Source organism: Macrotis lagotis, chromosome 7 (genome assembly GCF_037893015.1).
Source record: "Macrotis lagotis isolate mMagLag1 chromosome 7, bilby.v1.9.chrom.fasta, whole genome shotgun sequence".
Taxonomy (NCBI): Eukaryota; Metazoa; Chordata; class Mammalia; order Peramelemorphia; family Peramelidae; genus Macrotis; species Macrotis lagotis.
The window spans coordinates 65,641,038-65,667,458 of record NC_133664.1 but is presented as its reverse complement, the minus strand read 5'-3'; the positions used below and the strand labels follow the sequence as shown (position 1 = coordinate 65,667,458).

General features: G+C 35.8%; 1 protein-coding gene across 1 annotated transcript in view; it reads right to left on the bottom strand.

Annotated features, from left to right (window-relative positions):
• LOC141493700 (glutamate decarboxylase 2) overlaps positions 1–26,421 on the bottom strand; it is an 80,468-nt gene that overhangs the window by 33,725 nt on the left and 20,322 nt on the right. Inside the window, exons 8-11 of the mRNA XM_074195074.1 lie at positions 20,619–20,698; positions 6,403–6,457; positions 3,975–4,091; positions 49–113 (exon numbers count right to left, since the gene is read on the bottom strand). Coding sequence (XP_074051175.1) covers positions 49–113; positions 3,975–4,091; positions 6,403–6,457; positions 20,619–20,698 — 317 coding nt within the window. The remainder of the gene's footprint in view (positions 1–48; positions 114–3,974; positions 4,092–6,402; positions 6,458–20,618; positions 20,699–26,421) is intronic.

Below are 26,421 nucleotides of genomic sequence, written 5' to 3'. Positions count from 1 at the left end.
TAGTTGTCTTTGATACCTAACATTAAGTTGCTGGCTAAATGTGCTTACCTTTCCACACCATTAAGCTTCCATTTATGTTTCCGGGACATCAGTAGTCCGCCACCCCAAGCTGCCTAAAAAAAAAATAGGATCACAGGGTTTAAAGCTGAAAAGGAACATTAGCAATCATCTATTCCAGGAATTCTTGACCTGGGAAACTGAGATGAATTTTAGAGAACCCCCTAAATTTGGATGGGAAAAATGATATCTCCATTTCACCAAAACCTAACTGAAATTCATCATTTCCTTCAGTTATGAATTTAGGTAACACACTACAACAGTTGTGCTAAATATTTTGTAATATCATATATTGTCATTAATACTGCAGTTTTTTTTTTAGATTTTTTTTCAAGGCAATGGGGTTAAGTGGCTTGCCCAAGGCCACACAGCTAGGTCATTATTAAGTGTCTGAGACCAGATTTGAACCCAGGTACTCCTGACTCCAAGGCAGGTGCTCTATCCACTGTGCCACCTAGCCGCCCCCTGCAGTTGTTTTGATACTGCAGTTTTTAAACCTACAACTAGATATTAGTATAGCACTAATTTATTTTTTATTTTGATAAAGTATTAACTTTTTTGCTATTTGCCAGTTATTTTGGGAATCTATATTTCAATGTATCTGAGAAACCTATGAGCCCCATAAGCTTCCAGACTACCAAAGGGAATCCAAGGCATAAAAATTTTTTCACAACTCATGATCTAGTCCAATACTTTCATGGGAATAGAAAAACAAGAGTCCTTCCTTCTTTTTCTAGATTTCTATGATTAGATAATACAAATAGCCATTGATGCCTTCTAACAGAGAGATGCTCTTGCCTATTGTAAACCACCTCTCTTACTACAGGCAAACTCCAATTTGGTTGTATTTTGGAATGGTCTTCTGTGGAGGAGAGTTGAGTATATCTTCCTAGAATCTCTGACTCCATTCAAAATTTTAGGTTTGTGCAGGAAGAAATACTTAGGGAATATCACCTCTGCCTCAGTAGAGAGCAGAAGGGTTCATATTATTTTCTCTCTTCCCTCCAGTTAGGTTCTAGTGCAGAGTATATGGAAATAAGGCTTCAGAATCTGAAGTATGAAGAAGGGTGTGCTTTGAAGCAGGAGGCCTTGTGTTTGGGTAGGACAAAGAAGTCTAATTTCTCTCTTAAAATAATATAGCCCTTGGCTACATTAGAATATAACTGACCACCTTATCAGGAAAAGCATATTAAAAAGGGGGAAATTGCTTCATCCAAGGATGCAGATAGAGTATTACTTAAGGCAGTGAAATAATTGGATAGTTTAGCATGGGACCTCTAAAAAGTTGCTTATTTTCCTAAAAAGGGTCTTCCATTTACTGAGATTTTTACCAGTGGGGAATCACATTTGGAAAATGATATGTTTAAATAGAATAGAGAATCATTGTAAAATTCATTTTTTATTTTCAACATTGAAAAATTAAACTCTGATACTTATGTACTTTACTGAAATCCTTGTAATGTCAAGAGACATTATGGGAGGACAGGAAGAAGAGTATCCTAGGACCCTAGGCAAGGATGTATTGTAACCTGCCTTACTGGAGGAAATTCTCACATGCACAAGGTCATTGAGTTTTTCAAACATTACCAAAATAATTCAGAATTTAAAATGTTAAATAAATTATATTTTATATGTTATTAATTGCAAAATCAGTTTTTTCCACTTTTAAAAGATATATATTAATCTCAGAGTTATATACTGAGTTATCAAGACATGTTTTTATAAAACCTAAGGATTTGTGATGCTTTTCTCTCCTGTTTTAATTAAATAAATCATATAAAAATCAAAGAGCATGATAGAAGTTTGAAAAGTTCATACAGTAGTTTGAAAGACTTCCTATTTCTATTTTCAATAAGAAATATGTGTCAGAGATCATGGTACCCAGAACAGAGAAAATGTCTTATTTTTAAAGTCATTAAGGTAACTGCTTTTAGTGGACTGATTAGCAAGGTTAAACAAGCTGATCAATCTTTATGAAAAATGGGCAGGGGCATGATAATGGAAAGTAGTTTAAGAGAGCCAAGTTCTAATTTTGTTTCTTCCATTAACAAGCTCCATAATCATAACCTAGCAGCATCAACTATTGTACTGCATGGATTCTAAAATTCATTCTATAATTAAATTCATGCATTCCCAGAAGGTAAGCAAGAATTTGCCTAGTTTGGGCATAATCCACATTGCTGGGTCGGGGGAGGGTAAAGCAAAGGTAAACCAAGTTTCTGATAAAAGAGGCAAATTGGCTTTTTGGTCCATGATGGTGAGGATTTGTTAATTCTCCCTGACCTTGACCAAGGAAGTTCAGTTCACCCAGGTCCTAGGTTCAAACCTAACAACAACAACAATAATAGCTAACATTTCTATAGCATTCAAAGGTTTTCCAAGTGCTTTCCATATATTATCTCATTGGAGTATCATGATCATCCTGTAAGGCAGGGGCGATTATATTCCCATTTTACAGATAAGAAAACAGAGATTATGCAGGTTGAGTGACTTGTATAAGGTTGCAAACAATCTAAACTTAAATTCTTTTCAGGATTGATTTTTCATTTGGAAATATTTTGGGTGGATTTGCCTACATGATTTTTTATAATGCATGAAATTAGTCATGAAGGCAAGATACTGGAAAATAAGATATATTCTCTAAGCTGACTAAAATGAGAAACTGCATGAAATTGAGTACAGTCAATTTAGGAAATCTGCTTTCTTCATGAACCACATGTCTGATGTAGAGTCCTTTAAAAAATTTTTTTTCTAAACTTTTGGTTGATAATAAAACCAACACCTTGAAAGGTGTTGCACTGAAGTATCCCATGAGCAAAAAAGGAAAAGAAATATTCTGGAAAAAAGAATTTTCTTATAAAGAAGTTGATTGTTTGAAGTCAATTTTGTTACTCTATAGGTTCTCTTCAGTTCAGCATATTGGGAAATATATCTTTAGTTCCATTTGACCTTTATAGGAGTCAGAAGACTTCTGTGATCAGGAGGTTTCCATCATGATGGAAATGTATCTATCAATACTTTTTAAAATCTATTGAACTCAAGAGTCCAACTCATTCCCTTAGCAGCAGTGTAAAAACCAGTGGAATTGGGGTCAGATGATCTTGATCTGAATCCTCATTTTGTTACCTGCATGATCTAGGATGAGTTAGTTATGCTTTTTGGAGTCACCACTTGCCCAATTGTAAAATTAAGGTGCTGGTCTAGATGACCTCCAAGGTGCCTTCCAGGTCAAAAGCTATGATCCTATGATTTTATACAAATAATTTGAGGTTTAAGAAGATAATAGGTCATAGGAATATAATTTAAAGGCATACCACAAGTGATATAGTCCAACTCCTTCATTTTTTCAATGAGAAAATGAGGGCCCAACAGATAAGTGACTTCTTCAGTGTCACGCAGTAATTAACAGCAGAGAAATCAAAACCAATCTTTCTGTCACAACATCCTGCTTATCATTGACTTCAAATTGATTCCTGGCATCTCTAATAGTAGACTAACCATCATAACTTTTTATAGTCCTTTCAACTACGATGGAGAACTTAAGAAGACCATCCTGAATTTTTTTTCAAAGTAAAAGAACTAGATTCCATTTTTCATTCCAAGAGTCACAGGAAAAAACTAAAAACAGCACAAGTAGCAAAGAGCAGTTCTTAGAAGGAAAAAAAAAACCCAAAATATAATATCTAAGTCTCATAATCCTTTATTTTTAGTTTTTTTTTTTTGCAGGGCAATGGGGTTAAGTGGCTTGCCCAAGGCCACACAGCTAGGTAATTATTAAGTGTCTGAGACCGGATTTGAATTCAGGTACTCCTGACTCCAGGGCCGGTGCTCTATCCACTGTACCACCTAGCCACCCCTCAGCCCCATAATTCTTAGGGGGAAATCCTTCATGAGTCAGTTCTTCATAAGGTACTTACATCTACATGCATCCAGATCTTATATTTTTTGCAGATGTCAGCAATAGCTAGAAGGGGATCAAATGCGCCATACACTGTGGTTCCTGCAGTGGCACTCACAAGGAAAGGAACAAATCCCTAGATAAGAGAGGATAGACAAAAAGAATATAAGGGAGTAGCTTCCTTGGTGACCATTTCTTAGATATAATCCAAATGCATTTTCCTTCTCTGGAACAATTGTTAGGGACAAATCATAGGTGATTCTGCTTCAACATGGTTGTTATCTCCATTGGTCTATCCATCATTATCTATCCATCTGTTTATCTCTATATGTATATCTATTTATATATACATATATAAATATGTACAAATAAATCTCTCTGTTTATATATATATAAAAGTATAGATGTATATAGTATATATTTATATTTTCTTATATACTTATATAACCATATAGATGCAGTAGATTTTATATATATATATATCTATCTATATCATTTAAACTTATATCTACTTATATACTTATATAAACTGAGATAGATACATAGAAAGATAGGTAGATATATAGACAGAAGATGGATAGACAAGTAGATAGACAGATTTAGGATTGGAAGTCTGGAAATTTCTCTAAATATATGGATATATAGCCATACATATCCTTCATCCAGTCATCTATCTATCAATCTCTATCTAGTTTTCCAGGCCCTAAATTTTACCCTCCCCTTTCTGGACAGATATGATACCTGATCCTCCTCCTCCTTCTCATTCTCTTCTTCCTCTTTCTCTTTTTTTTATCATTCATCCATCATGTTCCTGGTTTCCAAGCAATGAAATGACAAAGTTGGTAAAATTCGGAAAGATTCGAGTTCATATCTGACTTTTAGTTATATGATCCTTGGGCAAGTTACTTAACTCTATCTGTCACAGTTTCCTGAATTGTAAAATGAAGATTATAGTAGCACCAACATCACAGGGTTATTGTGAGATTAAATGAAATAACATTTGTGAAGTGTTTAGCACAGAATAGGTTCTTAATGAATGATTCCTTTGATCCCTGTCATCTGACTGAAATGGCCAAGATGCTTTTTATTAAAGAATACAAGTGCTTTATAGAAAGACTGGAGATAATTTTTCTATGGAGACAGAGGGGGAAACTTTCAAAGGGGAAAGTCATGGATTTATCAGATTTAATACCTTTCCTCCTCCCTTCCCATCTTTTCTGCTCCTCTCTCTTTTGGGAGTTAGATCAGTGTTTTACCTCTAGATGGCAGAAAAGACCAAGGTTGCAAACCTGCTTTAGGCTGTTTAGGAGACAAAGGACATGATACACTCCAACTCTCATTTTGTCTAGCCCTGGAAAATGTGTATGGTCTTTACTATCCTAAGATCTGCAGGCTGTATTTGCTGAAAATCTCTACTAAAAGAGAAGAACCCTGAACTTGCTGGTCTGTGAAAGTAGATGATTTCATAGTGACAGCTAAGAGAAAACCTTATTAGCTTCTTGCAAAAGATGATATGTAGAGAATAGAAAAACCACATTTGGGTGTAATTGACAAAAAACTGAGCTGAATCTTAGAGTTATTCACTTTCCCTTCACAAAGGATAAATGGAAATTTTGAGGTGTTAATAAAAATATTAATTAGTGTATAATATATAATACATAATTTATATAATAGTTTAAGACTTAAAAAAGCAGTTGGCATATATTATCTCACTTGATCTTTTCAAAAACCCAGTGAAGTAGGCAATTTTTTGTCCCTATTTTACAGATAGTAAAATGAGGTTGAGAGAAGTGATTTAGGAGACATAGCTAGTAAGAGTCTGAAATCACCCAACAGATCAGGTCTTCCTGACACCAAGCCTGTATCACTTAGATTATTCCCTAGAATGCTACATTTAATATTTTCTATTCATCTTCCTAAATCATCTACCCATCTCATGCCAGAACTCAGTGATAGCATTCTAGATCCCCAGTCCTGAATCCGAAGTAAATGAGAAAGTTATGACAAGTGCAAAATAAAGAAAAGTCTTGTAGATGGGTTCAAAACATTTTTATCTTAGTAACTGGCCTCGAGAATGTGTAGCTTCTCTTCCAGAGGAATAAGTGATTTGGAGGGAACTTCCATATTTTCCTTCAAGAAAGGAGAGGGAGTTTGATTTCTGTTTCTTGGTTTTTGTTTTTGTTTGTTTGTTTTTTTGCTTTTATAAGGCAGTTGAATCTAGTGGCTTGCCTAAAGTCACACAGATAGGCAATTATAAAGTGTCTGAAATCAAATTTGAACTCAGGTCCTCCTAACTCCAGGGCTGATGCTCTGTCCACTGTGCCATCTAGCTGTCTCTGATTTCTATTTCTTGAAACAGATATAAAATCTGTTTTCTTTGGGATAGAAATGAAACAAAGTGTTCCCAACTTGGAATAAGATACTCATTGCTCATGATACAAACTTACTTTTTGTTTAGCTTCAACAATTCTCCTCTCCAGATCAGATGGAATCATTTTCCCTCTATGAAAAAGAATAATTATGTTAAAATTTGATTTAAGTAATCCCCTCTGAGTCTTTAAAAGTTAAATAACATTACATAGGAAATAGCCTTAACCACAAAAAGATAAAAATGACCATTTTAAAAAAGAATGCACTAAGGTAGAGGGAACTGGGGCTTCATCTCAGGATGCTGGTATTGGAGGGAGAAGCTTACCTCTCAGAGAAAGATTGCCATATTGAGTCAACCCTGAGGTTCCCAGCCTTCTCCCAGGATCCACTTTTAATGATCACTGTTCCACCACCAATCTGATTTTTTTTGAAGTTAGTTATTTTATTTTTTATCAGTGATTTGGATAAAAGTATAGGTGGTATAATCATAAAACTCCGCAAGTGTCAAGAGCTGGAAGGGATAATTAACATGGTGGGGGAAAATGAGTATCCAAAAGTATTTTCACGGTCTAGATCATCAGGGGTTGGGAAACTTCTTACTTTTCAAGGGGCACATCTGGCCCACACCTGCTTTTGTACTGCTAAGAGTTAAATTTTATTTTAAAAAATGCAAAACATCAGATTTACTTTAAAATATAAAAACAATACTTGTCTCATGGGCCTTTCAAAAATAAACAATGTTGAATTGGCCTGAGAGCATTGGGTTGATGATAAAAATTTAATAGGTATAAATGTAAATATTTGCACTTGGGTACAAAAAAAAGTCATGTGAGATGAAAAAGGAATGGTTAGATGATAGCCATTCTTAAAAAGTATGAGGATTTTTATGGGATTAGATCAATATGAGTCAGGGATGTGATAGATACAACAACTGAAAAGCTAATAGAATCTTGAACTGCATTAAGAGGGATCATAGCTTATAGGCATCAGAAGATGATAGTGCCAGCATACTCTTTCCTCATCTGGAGCATTGTCTTCAGTCTGGGAACCATTCAAGGACATTAATAAACCAGAAAGCATAGAGAAGAACAGTTAGGGTGGTGAAGGGCTTTGGGTTCATATCTTGTGAAGATTGGTTGAAGATATTGGGAATGTTTCACCTGGGGAAGAAAAGACTCTGGGGAGCAGAATATTTGTGTTCAAGTATTTGAAGGATGGTTCTTTGGAAGGGGCATTAGAGATGTTCTATTTGGTTACAGAAGGAAGAATCAAAAGTAATGACTGGAAGTTGCAGAGGCAAATTTAGGTTCCATGTCAGGACAAAACTTTTTAAAATGGTGTAGGCTACCTCAAGAGGCAGTGGTTCTCTTTCTTTGGAGAACTTTAAGTACAGTCATAATAACCACTTAGTTATTGAGAGTGAGGAATCTTTTGCCTATGACTTGAACTGTTGATATCTGAGGTTCCTTCTAACTCAAATTCTGTGATTCCATATTCTGTTGTTCCCTTGTCTCTTCCCATAGATTGGAGGATTGGGTTTGTCTCTTCATCCCTACCATAAGTGTTAAAGATTTCTTGGAAAGCAGCCATCCTTGTGTATCTGTACAGAACAAAGATTGACCATTCTCTGCCCCCCCCACTCAAATAATTTTTCCTAGTTGTCAAAATTCCTAATCACAGCTCTCCTATTGGTTCAAAAGAAACTGTCATTTCTTGGAAAATGTTCATTTCTCTAAGTGATAATTGCACATAGTGCATCCTTTTGTAGCTCTCTTCCTCAATAATATTTATCACAAATTATTTTACTTATTCATCATGCATGTTGCCACTAGCCCCTGCCCCCATAGAACAGAAGCATTTGTCTTTGCATTTCTAATGTCTGATAGAGTGTGACACCACACATTAAATACATACTAGGTAATTTAATAAATGACTCCTGTTTGATTGGGAGTACTGATCACTCCATGTTTGGCTCCTGTAGCATCTATAGGTAACATGGTTTAGTGGAGAGAGTATTGAATGAACCTTCCCCATGACATATACTAGGCAAATCACTAAACAGCCTGTTTCATGGTTTTAGAGTTAGAAGGGATCTCAGAAGTTCAATGCCACTCACTTTTCCCATTTTGCAGATGAAAAAGCTGAACCACAGAGAAATTCAATTACTTACATGGGTATGGAATGAACTATAATTTCTGAATCTTAGTTTCCCTGTCTTTAAAATAGGGAAGAAAATAATAGTAATACTATGAATTATCATCACCACCATCATCAACATCATCTATAGTGTTCCCTGGCAAACTCTTTTCATAAGTTATCTTCATTTGATTTTCTATCATCTGTCTATCTGTCTGTCTATCTATCTCTTTATTTATCTTTCTGTCTGTATTTCTTTCTTTTTATCTTCTTTCCTTTCTGTCTGTATCTCTGCTTTCTTTCTTTCCTTCTGTCTATTTCTATTTCTTTTCCTTCCTTCCTTCCTTCCTTCCTTCCTTCCTTCCTTCCTTCCTTCCTTCCTTCCTTCCTTCCTTCCTTTTCCTCTCCTCTCCTCTCCTCTCCTCTCCTCTCCTCTCCTCTCCTCTCCTCTCCTCTCCTCTCCTCTCCTCTCCTCTCCTCTCCTCTCCTCTCCTCTCCTCTCCTCTCCTTTCCTTCCTTCTTTTTTCTTTCCTCCTTCCCTTCTTTCCTTCTTTTCTATCTATATAGCTAGTCTGGACTTTTTAGTTTATTGGTATAGGGAATATCTGGGCAGAAGAATCTTTTTACCAAGACAAATGAGCACCTGCTTTACAACTTATAAAATTATCTGTGGCTCTGAAGGAGATGTCCCCCAGACATAAGATGACATGTAAGAACTACAACCCAGGCCTTCCTTACCTTGAGGAAAAGCCTCTATACACTGTGTTACACTGCCTGTCAGTGGCTTTCATAACTTTTTGCAGATGAAAAAGCTGAACCACAGAGCAATTCAGTTATTTACATGGGTATGGGCTGAACTATAATTTCTGAGTCTTAGTTTCCTTATCTTTAAAATAGAGAAGAGAATAGTAGTAATACTATGAATTATCATCACCATCACCATCATCTTCATCATCATCTATAATGTTCCCTGGTAAACTTTTTGAAGTAAGACATCTATCAATTAAAGAGGAAGTAGCAAAACACCTGCATTTCAAGAGTGCTATAGAATGAACAAGCAAGAGAGGAAATGAGGAGAGGAGAATGATATCTTCTGAAATCACTTGAGCATCTTCTTCTATTTTTTTCCTCTAAAATTATGAATAATGCAGATTGGAAATGGCTTACACTTCAAACAAGAGGAGATAAATACTAGAGGAAAGTCAATCATCTGAGAAAGAGATACCCTTTTTATTCCCTATACTCTATTTCTTATGTGAAAATTAGGGGAAGCCAATTGCACTTTGATCAATTGATTTTCCCTTATTTCCAGATAAAAAAAAATTCCAGAAGGTTAAAAGGCAGGAACAATGAGGAGGTAAAGACTTAAAGAAAGTAACTGTGTCTCTACTTCATTATACCATGTGAATGAGTCAAGCCTGAACAAATTAAAGGGCCAGTAGTCATTGGTAGACGAAAGATGAGTCTCTTTCCAGTTGCCATTTTAAAAAACTGAGATAGTATCTAGGGGATGAGTTAAGGCAGTCGCATATTCTGAGGAGGGTGAGTTTTGTAGGTCAACAAAAGTAGGAATTAGTCTTTTCTTGGAGCTGAGTATGGGAGATTTGAAGCATAGCATTTTTGTAATATAATTACTTTCCTAGGAGCAGAGCTCAAACCTAAGAAGGACTTGGCTTGACTGGTCAGAGCAACAGATGATAGGAATTTAAGTGCTCCTGGACCTTAGGAATCGTACTATGAAGAGTGACATGTCCAACAGAGATGCTGGCTCCAAGTTAATCAGGTTTATGTTTTCAAGGCTGACAAGGTTCTCTGCATCCCAGTTAATTTTTTTTAAAGAATATATTACATATATGAAATCCAAGTGATATTTTGGTATTTTTGAGGAAAAATCCTCCAAAACAAAGGAACTGTTTAATTTATTTTTGGTGGGGCTATATAGCTTGATCCTATCTATAGACAACAAGGAGTTAATAAGTTGTCTTGCTTTGATTCCTTTCCTTTGGAAGCTATGCTTAGTTCTATTTAGGAGAGTTAATAATGGACTTGAGGCTAAGCAGAATTACAATGAACTTGTTGCCTCTCTGAAAAATGCAATTTTCACTGTGAATTGCTCTTGAAATTCTTGCATTGCTGGCATATTTTAAGAAGAGAATAGTTTTCTGAGGTTCAATTATTGACAATTTCATTATTCAACTGGTCAGTTTATTGGGATTCTTGTCAGACCTTGGAAAGCCATCAGAAGAATCTAAGGCATTAAAAAGAATCATAGTTTATATCAGCATTCTCTTACTTTGCCTTTTCCCCAACCCCACAACATGGATCATAGAGCTGGAGTTTGAGGTAATTATTGTACTTAATGATATACAAATGCTTAGACAGGCAGTTGACTTTGGCACTATATTTACTGGTTTTAACTTACAAATTTGGCTACTGGTATAGGGATCCTTTGTTCCAGTTGGTTTTCATGAATGAATCAGACCTTGCTTTGGTCTAAGTATGTATAGGGAGAATTTTTTTTTTAATTTCGTAAAAGGTTGTGTGAATTTTTCTGTGTTTGTGATTCATTCAATGTCTGGAACCATTTCTGATGTATTAGGGGTTACTGCTAGGCCTTATTAGTTAAAGGCTTTTCCAGGTTTGCATCTTTAAACTGTATGACCTGTATTTGACATTTTACTGAGAATTACCCTAATGCCACATGAGGATAGCTCTCTAAACTTAACATCTCCTTGCTCAGGAGACCCATGTATATACATTGTGATCTCATTCTCTTAAAGTCAAAAGCTCAACTCCTTAGGGGAATGTCATGATTGAACATCAAAATGTCAGGCTGAATTTTATTGCTGAGAGTATATGATCATTAAAAAATTAGGTACCTATGGTAATTCAGAACCCCCCAAAGAAGCATCTTTATCCAATATTTTTAAAGAACCACTATGGTAGGGATTAATCAATTCATTCATTCATTGATTCATACAATTAATTCTGTCAGCATTTCTTATATATTTAATATAATCTTTTTTTCCAGAACTCCCAGTTCAAAGAGAAAATATTACAAGCATCCAGAAGGACACAATTCAAAGTATGCTCTTAATAAATGTTGTTAAGTGACTGACTGATGGCAATAGGGGAGCTACAAAAACATGGCCCATTCCCTCAGGTGTGTCTTCCTAGCTGATGGTTTATCTCCCATTGTAGAAAAATGATGCTACTTGCCTGAAAAGATGAGAGAGATAAAATTAAGTGGACCTAGATCTGCAATTAGCTAGATTTGTAGTTTATCAATGACTTCCTCCTGAGCTCTTTAACCTATTTGCTCAGTTTTTCTCACTGTGGTTTCATTAACCCTCTTATTTTATTTATTGGTAGCTTGGTTACTAATTCCATCAAAGCTGTTTAATCAATAAGATTAAGTATTTACATTAATTGTTTGCATTATGGATATTTTTTAAAGCTTAAGGGAACACAAATGTTTTGGCCCCAAACAAAATCAAAACTCAAGAAATTATGCATTCAATTTTACAGGATGACAGATTCAGGGGATTAAGGATCACTGGTTCAAGAGTAAGACAGTGCTATCATTTTACAGATGAAGGAACTGAGGTCCAGATAAAGGAAATGAACTAACCTAAATGACACAGGCAATAAATTGAAGACTACCCCAACAAGAGATCCCCATCCTCTGTTTTTTTCCTCCATTGCTTCAGTTTCTAATGAAGAGGTGATTCTTTTTCTTCCTAAGACCAACCCTCTCTACTTGTGCCCTTGATTCCATTCTCTTCTCAATTTCCTTTTGGGAGTCACCATCCATGTCTCTCATCTTAAGTGTAGGTGACCACAGGGCTTTTTTCCTGGGCCCTCTTTTCCTCTTTATCTTCTGAGTGATTCAACCTTCTTTAATTTTGTCCCTTGACTCTTTAAGTCTATATAAGGAGCATTCACCTTTCTCCTGAGTTTTAGTTGCCAATTGCCAATGACCCACTGGATATTTCTACCTTGATCTCCTATAAGTCTCTCAAACTATGTGGATCTAAAGTGAACTCTCTGAATCTTATTCTCCATCTAACTTTCCTATTCCAGTCCCATGTCACCTCTGCCTCTTGGATTCTTTAATTCCTGCAGGCATTGTCTTCTACACCCCCCCCATATGAAATTCTTTGATTTTTCTTATACTCATTTACATACATGTTTTGTTCCTGTCCTGAGCATTCACCCAGGTTCAGAATCTTGGAGTCATTCTCAACTCATTCTTTATTTCCTAAATCCAAACATTTCTCAAATCTCTTGATTCTATCTCCATTGCACATTCAAACATTTGACTTTTCTCTATTCACCCAGTCATCACTCTAATTTAGACCCTCATCACCTTTTAGCTGGTATATTACAAACATTTCCTAATTATACTTCCTGTCTCTACTCTTCCCTTTTCCCATCTACAGCCATCATAATGAAAAGCAAGGTGGTGAAGTAGAAAGGACTCTGGGTTTGCTGTCAAAAAAACATGGCTTCAAATACTATCTCTGATGCTACCTATGTGAACTTGGGCAAAGTTACTGAACTCCCTGGACCTCAGTTTCCTCATTTGTAAAATGAGGGAAATGATTTTGCAGTCAATTTTGTTCATAATATCCCTTGTTTAAGAAGTTTTAGTGGTTCCTTATTCTCTCTAGTATAAATTATAAACTTCTTTGATTAGCATTGAAAAAGTTCCTTTAAATCTAGCTCTAGCCTACTTTCCCAGATCTAAGTCTCACTGCCACCCAAAGCATTGACAGAATGACCCAATTCCCTTTACATATACTTCTTCTCCTGTCTCTGTGCCTTCCCACAGGTCAAGCCCACACCTAGAATGCTTCCCTTTCTCATTGCTGTCTCTTAAAATCCTTAGTTCTTTCAGATGTCCCCTCCTATGTCAGATCTTCCCTGATTGTTAATTCTGAATATCTCTCCCCCCGTTCCTATGTATTTTCTGTGTGTTTACTAATCTGTGCACATACTTTGTCCTCCAATAGAATGTCAGCTCCTTGAGGGCAGGAAGTCTTTTTTTTTTAAACTTTTCTTTTGAACTAGCTCAGTATTTGGCACATGGGATAGGATGAGGGCTAGAGATAGAAACTGGATCTATGATTGGTCTGGCATATGGTGATCTAGGGATCAATAACAATAATTTGTTATTAATAATAAATTCTTATTGGTTGATTGCCTGATTGATTTTTTATCCTCTAGTCATCTGACCTAGCTATCAAAGAGGTAAACACTGTTAATCAAATAATATTGAAGGTCACACATCTTACAGACTTTGCAGAGAAGGGAGCAGTGGGAAGGGGAGTGGGAAGGTATTGACAGAAAAATCTGTACTGATGAATGGAGGGAAGAGCGCTAACAGGGAAGTCCTGACATGCTCTCCTCACAAATATTCCAACCAAACATTTCAATCATGGTAGCTTGTGACTGTGCTCTGCTTTCATAAATGAAATAATTCTGCCTACAGAGGGGAATGTGGGGTTGGAGGAAGAGCTGATCCCATGATCTCTGTAAGGCAAACATGGCCAATCAATTGGGACACCTCAGGTATGGAACTGGAATTCTATCGTCTTCAATGCTCCTTTGAATAAGAAGGAACTATTAGAGCAGTGCACAACATTTTTTCCCTCTAGTCATTAGAAACATCACTGAATTTATTGCAAATACATCCAAAGACAACAGGAAATTTGAATGATTTACCCATAGTCCAGCTGGAGAATGATTGATGTTGATTTCCCATGCTTTAGTGTACTGAACAGTTCACTAATGAAGTGAAAGAGTTAATGAGCCTCCCTAACCACTTTACTTAGTGTTAGAGAGGGACTCATGGCTTTGGGCAGAATCAATTCATTTAATATACAAATATAATGACCCCCAGATAATTTAGAATTTAAATTGTTAGAGTAAACATGAATTACAAAATAGAGAATTTAGCTAATCCAGGGCTTTGTAATGGAGTTGTAATTTACAAAACAAAAAGAATGTGTTAGAAAAGTTAAAAGGAAAAAGGTAGGTTAGAATTATAGACCTGGAAGAGCCCTAGAACAGATTCTCTTATGAGGCATCTTCTAATATGTTTAAACTGACCAAATGTCATCTTCCCCCCCCCCCCCTTTTAGTCAAGTTTATTTGAATTTTGGAAAAAAAACCTTCTAATCTACAATTTAGAGAAATGCTTCAAGTAGAGAGTTAATGCAAAATGTATCCTTCAAGTCCTTTCACCAGGGTCCTTCAGGTACTTTTTACAACTTTCTAATTTATACCACTTTCTAATTTGATGCTTTCAGTTTCATTTCCTCATATTTTCATTGAACACTACATTTATCTTTTCGAAAGAATGCTAAAGTAGGAACTATTTTCTGTTTCTTTTTTCATCTTACTATGCTTGGTATATAAGATAAGGACCAGACCTGTGGTTTCATTGGTTTGGAACAAAATAGACTATGCTTAATGGTTGCTTAAATTTCTGTTAACTGCCCATCCTAATCTTCTCTTTGCTAACAACAAAATGTTTATGATAATGATAGCATTTCTATAGTTTGTGAATGTTTGCCAATTGCCTTACATAGGTTAACTCAGTTGACTCTCACCACAACCCTGTGAAGTAGGTGCTATTTGTACCTCCATTATACAGATGAGGAAACTGAGAAGCTAAGTGATTTATTCAGGGACCCTTGCTTCCAGTTTTATGCCATTAGATAAATGATGGAAGATGGTTATTTATTTTTCAGTTGTATTTCATGAACTACTAAGAAGAAACATTTATACCAACTAAGTAGCTAAGTGGCACATTCGATAGAGGACTAGCTTTGGAGTCAGAGCTAGGTTCAAATACTGCCTCAGACACTTGGTAGGTGCTTGACCCTGGGTAAATCACCTGCATCAACTTTCTCATTTGTAAAAAAAACAACTGGGAAATAAAACAGCTACCTCCTAGGATGGTTGTGAGGATCAAATGAGCTATCATATTGAAACTAATAACTATTGTAATTAATAAAATTAAGGCTAGATAAATAAGCAAAAGTTAGTTGTATCTCAATATTTCTTTAAATGACAATATTATCTTCCCTTTTATTCTGCCCTTCCTTTTTCCTCATCACCCCCAAGTCTAAGATATAGCAAAATCATATTAAACTGAACATATTTTATACAGGAATTATGATTTGGGGATGAACTTGACCTCATTGTCAAACTGGGAAAGAAGTGGATGATTATGGCTAAAGGAAACCCAATCTCCATCACTCTAATCCTTTTGCAATTTGCCATTTCAGGAAATGAAAATTCACACAATCCTTAAATTAAAGACAGACACTAAAATATGAATTTTGTGGGGAAATTGATTGACATGAAGATTTTAATGGATATTATCATGCTTTGCTAATCAAGGTGATTGAGGCACAATTGCTTTCTCCATGCTTTTAAGTTAATAGACATTTCACATTGTTTCTGGCTACTTGAATGTGATGTAAAACAGCTTTTATGTCTGAATAAGTCCATAGTTTTTTCCTTGAATTATACTTTTCTTTGTTGAGAAATTTAAAAATGCTTGAAGAATTATATACATGAGTGGTTTCTATGTGTGTACACACATGTGTATACATGCATATGTGTGTTTATATGGACAGGATGCACATGTACATATATTCACACAAATACTATAATATGAATTTTTGGAATCTACTAAATATTACATAGATTAAAGAAAAATTCTTAACCCCCCCCTTTAATCAGTCTCCAAAAGCAGATCTCCTGGAAAACTCTCCTCTTCAGATTCAGTGGGGGTAAATCCATTCAGAGACAGCATTCAATTTTTCTTTGTCTATTTTCATCTTTTTTTAGACTATAATATTGATTTTCTCCTTTTTTCCTCCACCCTGAAACTCTTGATACAACAAAACCATGCTAATTGTATTGTACTAATATTGCATTTGTAATAATTTAGAAGCAGCAATTCTTAGTAAAAAAAAAATCAAACATCCTTAGTGTAGAGTTTAAGAAAGTAAGGATCCCTCCAAAAAGTCCAACATTTAATTCTTACTAGTTAAAGAATTGTATGCTTATGAAATATTATTATGCAATTTATTCTACTAGCTTACCTTACTTTTCTTATTAGTATTATTTATGTCTTGGATTATCATATGTAATAAATAGAACAAAATTATGCAGGAAATTAGTGTTCCACTTTATGATCTCTGAGGTTCCTTCTAACTTTCACTATGAGTCCATTTCTTTGACAATTATGACTTTCTCCTATATTCCAATGCTGCTATTATTCCAAATCAGTCAGAGAAACTTCCCTTCCTTTTTAAAAATATTTAATACCAAAATTTTCTTTTATTTCAAAAGGTTAGTGTTCTGGGAAGTGTGATTTTATTCCAATTGTTTGTAATTCGCTTACCTGGAGAAGCATACTCCTAATTTTAAAGGAAAAACCAATATGAAAATTGAATTTAATATACAGACTATAGGCCATCAGATGAAATAAGCTGATCTGGCCAACATCCATTAAAGCCCTTGCCATCCTTCCACCGTGGTACAGATTTTTCTCTTTCTTCCTTCTCTTCCTCCAACTAAACATAGGGCATCAAAATAATCTAATATAATAACTGTAGTATCTAAGAACTTTCATTACTTGCTACTTCAAGCTTCAACTCTGCCCCACCCCCCAAATGAATTGCTATTATATGTTCCTTTTATTATTTAGATTGTAAGTCAATTGTCCTCAGTGTAACATGGGGAGAAAATGGGTCTGTCATATCTACCCCTGGGGAGATAAAAATTGTCATCTGGCAACTGAATGCTAATATGCACAGTCAGAAGGAGTCAGTGGAAGAGATGGAAACCTCATAGAAAGGCCAGTTCCAAGAAACACTTGAATGGCGTCTTCTATAGCTAGACAGGGAGAAGAAAATACCTGAAACTTGCTGCCTGAAAGCCTTAAGTGTTTTCCTTTTTTTTTTTTCTGATCTGCTTTTCTGGCTTTAACATGAATGTGTCTACCTAAAATCATGGTTATCAAAGTATAGTCTAAGGGGATCTTTTGGCAAATGGGTGGTATAGTGGAAAGAGTGCTGAGCCTGTAGTCCGGGAAAATGACTTTGAATCTGGCCTAAGATACTAGCTGTGTGACCCTGATCAAGTCATGCAATCTGTCTGCCTCAGTTTCATCAACTATAAATTGAGGATAATAGCAATGTCTATCTCACAAGGCTATTGTGAAGATTCAATGAGGTATTTGTAAAAGTAGGTGCTTCAGAGCTTATATATGATTGCTTAGCCTCTCAGGTTGGGAAGAAAGGGATGGAGAGAAATTTGTAACTCAAAAAAATAAAAAGAATGTTAAAACGTTTTACATATAATTGGGGGAAAGTAAAATATTATTAAAAAGTATGTGCTTAATAATTACTTATTTATTTCCATTCCTAAAACCATTTTGGAGGGTCATCTACGTCAAAACTATTTTTTAATAATACTACAATAATTTAATATTTTAAATATTGATAGATTTGATCTACATAATCAAAAACTTTTGGGGGTTCCTCCAATAAGTTAGATCTTCGACTTGAAGTAAAGATGACTGATATGCATTCTTACTGATTTTCATTCTATTCCGGGTCTAACTCTTTGACTTAGATCACCAGATCATTGACCTGTGTTTCCTAGAGCCAACAGTTTAGACTTTGGAGCCCCTGATGTGATTTCATTTCACCATTCCAATGAGCTTTTTATTGGCCTAGATGGGAGAGAGTAGTAATGCACTTCATGTTGGGCAAAGCTCTTGAGGATGTGAGAGCTCTTTGGTCAGATTCCTTTCTGAAATATCATTGGTTCCCATTTTCAACTGGCAAGTGTTGTATATCTTTCTATTACAGTTTCTATTCCTCAATTAATGTCATGGATATCAATTCTGTGCTGTGATATGTCAATGGATCCTTGATACTAATGGTGTCAAACAACCCCCTTCACCCACGCAAATGACAACCCTCAGACCTTCCCATTCTATGAGACTCCTTTTTAGATGTCCATAAATCCTTCTCAGTCGATCAATTCAATACCTGTGTGTGTGTGTGTGTGTGTGTGTGTGTGTGTGTGTGTCTAGACTTGTAATATCATTAATGTGGGAAATCTTCTTTACCTATGCAGATCAGCAACTCGTCTCTAAAACAGATTTAGAATTGCTTGGGTACTTGCTAAGTAACTTGCTTCTGGTGATAGCCAAGATATGTCAGAGGCAGAATCTGAACACAGGTCTCCCTGACTCCAAGGACAGACACCAAATCCAAGCTTTTCCAGTTCTACAGCCAGTCATCTATACTGTAGCATAGTAATTGCTATTATATATTATAATTATTATGTTGTATATAATGATAAACATTTTTATATGTAGTACTATTATAGTATAATTATTACATTGCATATTACATAATACAATACATTATAACATATTGCTTCAGTTCTATATCACCTTTGAATTCACGATTATCTAAGTTATATTAAGATGATAAATATAGAATGGAATAAAAATTAATTACCCAATATAGACTTAAAAACAAATATCTTTATTTTTTCTCTTTTCTCCCCTAAGCCTCATTTATTTCTTTAAAATTGTTTCCCTTTCTTTGTTATTTTCTCTGTTGTCTAATTGCTCTCAGTCTTTACTCAGTCATTCAGATTTTTCTTCCTTCAAATAAATGGTCTATTACTCCTCTCCAATTTTTTTTTGGTTGGGACCTGGAGTGCTTGGAAAGGTTTTTCTACTGAGAAATCAAAAATGTTTTTCAGCAGAATGGTAGGACAGAGACTGTTTTTTTAAATCACTGTATCCATAGGGCTCAGACATAAGATTCTGTTCATAGTAGGTACTTTAAAAAGTTTGTTCAATCTTAACTGAATGGAATGTGTGGATATTTTAATTTTTATGGAGAGTCAAAGTAAATGTAAAGAATTATTGCATATTAGCCCTCCCCTTCACATTTGCTATTTGTTTGTTCATAGGAGCATAATGGAAAGAGAACTGGTCTTGGAGCTGGGAAGACTTGAAGTCATAGCCCATTTGTGGACATATTACTGGTAGCATTACCCTGGTCTAGTCTCTTAATATCTCTTTGCCCTAGGTAAGTCTCTGAGTCTTTAAATTTCAGAGGAGGAGGATGCTCACTCACATTGGTAAAAGGGAGTCTCCTCATCCTGAAGTTCTTAGCAATGAATGACATCACAGATTCCATCTCCATCTTTGATTATAATCAAGTCATTGAACTTCTCTGAATTTCAGTTTTATCAATTGTTTTTTTAAAGGTTTTTTTTTTTTGCAAGGCAATGGGGTTAAGTGGCTTGCCCAAGGCCACACAGCTAGGTAATTATTAAGTGTCTGAGGTCAGATTTGAACTCAGGTTCTCCTGAGCCCAGGGTGAGTGCTCTATCCACTGTGCCACCTAGCTGCCCCGGTTTTATCAGTTGTTAAATGAGGGTATTACCTTACACATCATGTTATTTCATTTCTACCTCTTTACTTTTATCTATGTTTTATTTATTCATTTGAATTTCTTCTCTTTGCCTCCTCAATCTACTCCAATACTACCTTGCAGAAGTTTTAAAAATAATTCTCTATATAAAAACAACATTCCCTAGAGACAGGGTGAACTGTGAAACCCCAATACTATTTCTAGCTGGTTTTCCCAGAGTTCTTTGGTTCCATCCCTTAATGAAGTAAGGAATCACAGAGTGGATGTCTCATTTGCTTCTTGCTCAGTGTATATATGATCTGTAAACCTTCCATCGTGTTTACATAATTTGTGGCAGATAGGAAGATGATGTTCCTCTTGGTACCTGGCTCAGATGATGAATGCTTTCTGCTTTGTACTAGTTAGTATAGAAGGAATGGAAGGCTCCCATTCAGTTGGGACTTCTGAATGGTTCAGGGTCACAGAAGCTGATGGATGGTGTTCCCTCACAGGGATGATATTAAAAAATCCAAACAAACTTGGCACCAAAGCATCGAAATTAGTAATGTTATTGAGGATAGAGGTATACTACTCCTACTTGTGCCCCAGCTTCCAACAGTTTTCTGGCCAGGCAGGATTCTGTTGAATTTATTGATGTAGACAGACAGGAGTTGGAAATTCATCCTTACCTTTCATCAGTTTTGATCAAAATCACACTGTCTGTTCCAATCCCCAATGCTGCAGCTCCCTTCTTCACTGAAAAATGGCTCTGAAAAAAGCATGTTTATAATCAGTCAAGATTTAGTATTCAGCTCGTATCTCCTTCTGTTTTCTTTTCCCTTTCGGTGTCTACCCTGAACCATGAGATATCCCTCTGTACCCTTGAATGACTGAGAGTATGTGACAGCTTTCAGTGAGTTTTTTTCCCTAGGAAATTTCCATGACCCTGAGGAAATTCAGATGACCTTTATCTCTCACCAAAAGACAATGACTCCAAATAAACGTCACTTATAAGATTTATTAATATGCTCACTGGCTCCAAGAAGTTGTATATTTCATGACTTCCTACAAAATTATTCCCAATTTTGCCATTGGGAGAACTGAGTCAATTTCTAGAGACTTCAGTGAAATTGTGTGTGCTCAACCAAGGGGAAAATTTGGCCTTAAGCATAGCATACATCATCCCAGTACCATTAGAGGGACCAGTCACTTCAGAAGTGACTTCTCAGATGAAGGAACCTTTATACCAGACTACAAAATGGGGTTGGGAAAAGACATGAATTTATTGATTACTGCAGAAAGTGGACAAAGTGAAAACCACTGATGTTAAAGACAAAAATTTTGAATGAGTTTTGGCTTGTGATTCAGAATCTGATTTTCTTATTCAAATGGCTGCAATCATCCTGTAATTTGTAGAGCCTAGAAAGGCTAACTTAAGCCTCACTGTAATGCATCTGCCTATCAGCCTTTCACTATTAACTACAGATCATTAAGCTGTCCAAAAGAAGAGCTGCTTCCCCATTTAAATCCTCATGGTATCCCTGACTGGAATTTTAAATTAAAGTTCCAAGAGGTGTCCTCTTTCTTCCTCATGTCTAGGTTTAGCTCTCAGAATGCTTGGCTATGCTTTTCAAAGTGGGCTGTCATTGCCAAGTCTTGAATTGAACAAATCAGAATAAAAATTATATTTCTACCATGCCTGGCAGTAGTAAGGAAAAGTAAATCAGAATAAAAAGATCAAATACTGCCATTAAAAGCACTATCACTCCCAGTTTTAAGCCCTTGAAGCCAGGAATAAATATTCAAGAGACATGGAAACAATAAAACAAAACAAAAAAAGCAAACTTAGTTGTTTGGGATTTTAGGCATTTTTCCAAAAAAGTACCTTTTTATTGAACCACATCTGATATTTTCATTTAATTTATGTTTATTTACATCTGATGTCTTAATAGAGCATGTTGTGACCCAGAAAGCAAAGCACCAAAAGAAAAAAAAATTGCCTATAATATGCTAATAATAGGGAAAGTGCAGAGAAAATGCATGTCAAAGGGAGCCAGCTGCACTCCAATGATCATGAATGTCTTGGATAGTTCATTTCAATGCAAAGGCTTGGAAGTATTAAACTGTAAAATGGCCAATTTGTGATAAAGAAGAGATCTAGTGCACCTGGTCAATGGGAGGAAGAATTTTAATCTATTCTCTAATAAGGACAAATGGGGGGCTCTCAAATAAGGACCAATTACTGAAGATAATTGATCATTGTGCAGAATAACACAAACTGGAGGAAATACACATGGAAAAATAGAAAGCTCAGAGGTGGAGAAGAGTATTGGTGTTGGAAATGAACAAAGGAGAAAACAGGAAAAAAAACAGAAATATTCAGTATTGACTCAAATTTTCAGTGAGAAAGGAAAAAAAGAGGATGGAATTATTAAAAGTCATTTAGAGAAATGAAAGACATTGGCTAATGTACCATGAGTAAAAAATATATTATAGAGCTCTTGGAGGATTAACCAACAAGAAAAAGCCAAATGATAAGGCAACAGAATAGCCTAACTCCATCTTTTCTGTTCTTACCACATCTGGAATTCTATATTTTGTTCTAGATGTGACTTTTTTTTTCATTTTTTTAAAAAAAAGTTATTTATTTAAGGCATTGGGGTTAAGTGACTTGCCCAAGGTCACAAAGCTAGGCAATTATTAAGTGTCTGGGTTTGGATTTGAACTCAGGACCTCCTGACTTCAGGGCTAGTGCTCTATCCACTGCACCACCTAGCTGCCCCTAAGTGTGATCGACAAGTGTGTTTTAAGAGAAGGGAAGACCTGTTGGTAAAGAGTCATCAAGGAATAGTTGAAGGAACTAAGACTGTTTAGCATAGAGAATATAATCCTATGGAGAAACAGCGTGGTTTTCTTCAATGTTTGAAAGTGTAGCAAGCAAAAGATCTAGCAGATTTGTTCTTTGGCACTCTAGAAGTTAGTCCAATAGACAGGCAATAAAAATAGAGCAATTACAGTTTAACAGAAAAAAAGGCCTTCCCACCAACCAGAACTGTACACCAATGGAATGGAACGCCTATTGGGCATCAGCTCCCAATAAGCCTTCTATAGAACTGGATTTAGAGTCCTTTGACTTGAATTGGAATCCTGACTCTGCCATTCACCTATGGGCCCTTGGGTTAAGTCATTTGATCTCTTTGAACCCCAGTTTTTGTCACTGAAAAGTAAATAGGGTGATCTATTTTTCCTATTCTAATCATATATCTGAGTAATTCTTTTTTTTTTTTTAGGTTTTTGCAAGGCAAATTGGGTTAAGTGGCTTGCCCAAGGCCACACAGCTAGGTAATTATTAAGTGTCTTAGAACGGATTTGAACCCAGGTACTCCTGCCTCCAGGGCTGGTGCTTTATCCAATGTGCCACCTAGCCACCCCTTATATCTGATTAATTCTATAAAACCCAAACAATATTTTATGCTATCTGGAAAATGGAGGCTTAATAATGACCAATTTCTATGATTTAGAAAAAGAAGATTCTTTGAAAACTTGGATGTGATACTTGGAATAAGTTTAAATTCCACACAGTGAAGTTGTAAAGGCTATGAATATTATATTCTAATAGTAAAGCATATAATTCCATTTTAGCTGCTTGAGGTAGATAAGGAAATTACTGAGCACTTGCCAACTTAATATAGTTGGGGACACTATTGCTGAGAAGGGAAGATGGAATAATATAACCTCTGCGGTTCTATTTAATCTGATGGCCTGGGAGTGTAGAGTCTGTTTCTCATCCATTTAATGGGGACAATAAATCTTCTCTCTCTTCTGAGGACAGTAGTAGAGTAGGTCAGATTTGTAGAGAGCTCAGAAAGAAACAATATTGAGCTAGAGCTTCTGGTATGTCAACTTCTCTGCCCAGGCTATAATTTATGCACTTTGGAAAAGTGCATTGACAGTTCAAAGTCACAATTTTAGATCAGGGATTTTTAATCCAAGGGTCCATGAACTTTCATAAAAATATTAACTAAGTGCATTTCAGTATTTTGGTTTCTTTTGCAACTGTATATATTTTCTTTTATGCATCTAAAAACATAGCCATAAGAAAGGGTCTGTAAACTTCACCAGACTGTTAAAAGGGTATTTGACACAAAAATGGTTAAGAAGTCCTGATTTAGACTGAGGTTTTTTGTGATCAACTGGCCAATCTTGAAGCCTGAATTATCTGTCCCATGACTTTTAGAATTAATCACCCTTCAGTCCCCACATGCTTAGTGATTTCAATGTCAGCATCTCCTGACTGCGTTGTGAGGTCAATTCTCTTCTTTCCCTCAGTGATTTTCAGGTCAAGATTAACTCCAGCTTTTTCTTCTCCCTTACCTTCATTCTTTTTTGAGCCCTGAAATTTTTTTTAATATTTTTTGGAAAATGAAAAATAGTTGCCCCGTGGGAAAAGGTAACAACCCCAATTTAGATGAATTATAGTTTCAATTCACTAAACGGTCCTCCAATAACTAAAGTTATTACACCAACTAGGGTGAATCTTAAACCCTGGAGGGTCTGGCCCATTAAGTTCTAATTATTGTGATTCAAAAAGCATATAACTGGTCATGTTTCCAATGAGATCCAAATACTTCAGAGGAGGAACAACACTAAGAAAGAATAAGCAAGATATGGTGTGAAATCACTATTGGTCTTCAGACCTAGGATCAGTTAGCAACTTACAACCACCTGTGGGGTGTTGTGCCCTAAATATATGTTAGAGTAAAAGACAATTTTGACCTAGACTTCTCCTCTCTATATGAGAAGACAGCTGAAGACATAAAACTAGCATTGATGCTTAAGAGGGGGACTGACCAACCCATCACAGTGGTATGAAAGTTCAATTTAAAGTCAATGAAGATGAGTTCAAATCCCAATTCTAACATTTACTATTTGTGATCTTGGATAAATTTCTGCTCCTCAGGACTCAGTTTCCTTACTTAAAATAAAATTTTTATTTTATATAAAATATATAATAAATAAAAAAATTTATTAAAATTTAATTAAAATTAACATTTTAATATAAATGCAGGGATTGAGGTAGATATCCTTCCTTAGGAGTTTAAGTCTCTGATTCATGGTTTATTGGATTGTGGTTAGCATAGTAATGGAAGAGTAAGCTATCTTAAGTCCAGGAATGTGTTGGCACATGCTCAAACTCAAAGAGCCAATTCTGAAATTTGCAGAGTGAGCATTCACATCTTGGAAATTGGCAAATGCTACACATAAGAGTTTAATGTATTATTTGGTTGAATTCTAGATATAAGAAGGTAATAGCAAAAATGTTAATAATGTAGGTTAAACTTATAAGTTATGTCATGGGTATATTCTTCTCCCCCCACCCTGAGCCCATTGTTAAACATTTTCCACTGTACCCTTGATTAAATCCTGATTAAAATTATATTCCTTGAAATTCCTATTAAAATTTTACCTGGGTGAGGAAACAATGTCATCTATCAGTTATTTATACCTTTCTGGGAAGGATTTTCATATCCTTTTCTTAAAAAACACTTTAATAATGAGGAAAGGGTGGAGGAGAGGCCAAGAAAGGAATAATCAAGCCCTGGGTACTTGAGGTGGAAAAGGAAACCCTTTCTCTCCCATCACCACCAGGAGAGGGGTACCCAAGATTAGATAGCTGTAGTCCCATCTGCCATTAATTAGCTATGTGACTTGGAGTAAATTCTTTCCCTTTTCCATGTCTCAGTGTCTCACTTAAAATACTGAGAGGTAAGAGAACCCTGAAATTCTACAGCTAATAAACTTCAATGAATTAACAAATTTTAGAACCCACTGGAACTGCTATTTTTCTCTGGCTTCAGAGATTTTCCATGTGTGGATTCTTGGTTTCAGGATCAAAATTGTTTTAGAGCATCATTTACTGAGAATAATTTCTATAAGGCAAAAGAGAGCCCCCCCCCCAAAAAAAGCAATAGTGGCCATCTTCTTTCATCCCTTGCCCTTCCAAAGCCCCATGAAAACTTAAGACAATTCCTGTAGAACCTCCCAGAGGGTATCACTGACACAATGTCAGTATTCCATTTCAAGGAGAAGAGAATACAAGTTACAATTGACTTATAAAAAGTTGAAAACCAGTTAGCTATGATAATTTTCCTCAAAGTTCTTGGGTGTCCTGATTACAAAGAACTTTTTTTCCCTTCTAGATATGATTATGCTGCTTCATTGAAGTTATTTTTGGAAGAGCTTGTGTCACATAGAGGAAATAATGAGCTCAATGGGAAATAGCTTGAAGCTAGAGATCTCACAGGGCTCAAGATTCTAGTTCAGGTGGTTGAGAAGAATGGTTACTAAGCAATTTTGGTGCCCAGGTGAAGAAATATGAAATTGTGCCCACTGTAAGCAACATTGACTTCATGCTCAAATCAATGGTGGTGGTAGGGAGACCCTGACACTGGCCCCTTTTGCAGTGGACACATTTACCTCCTAAAGAGGTGA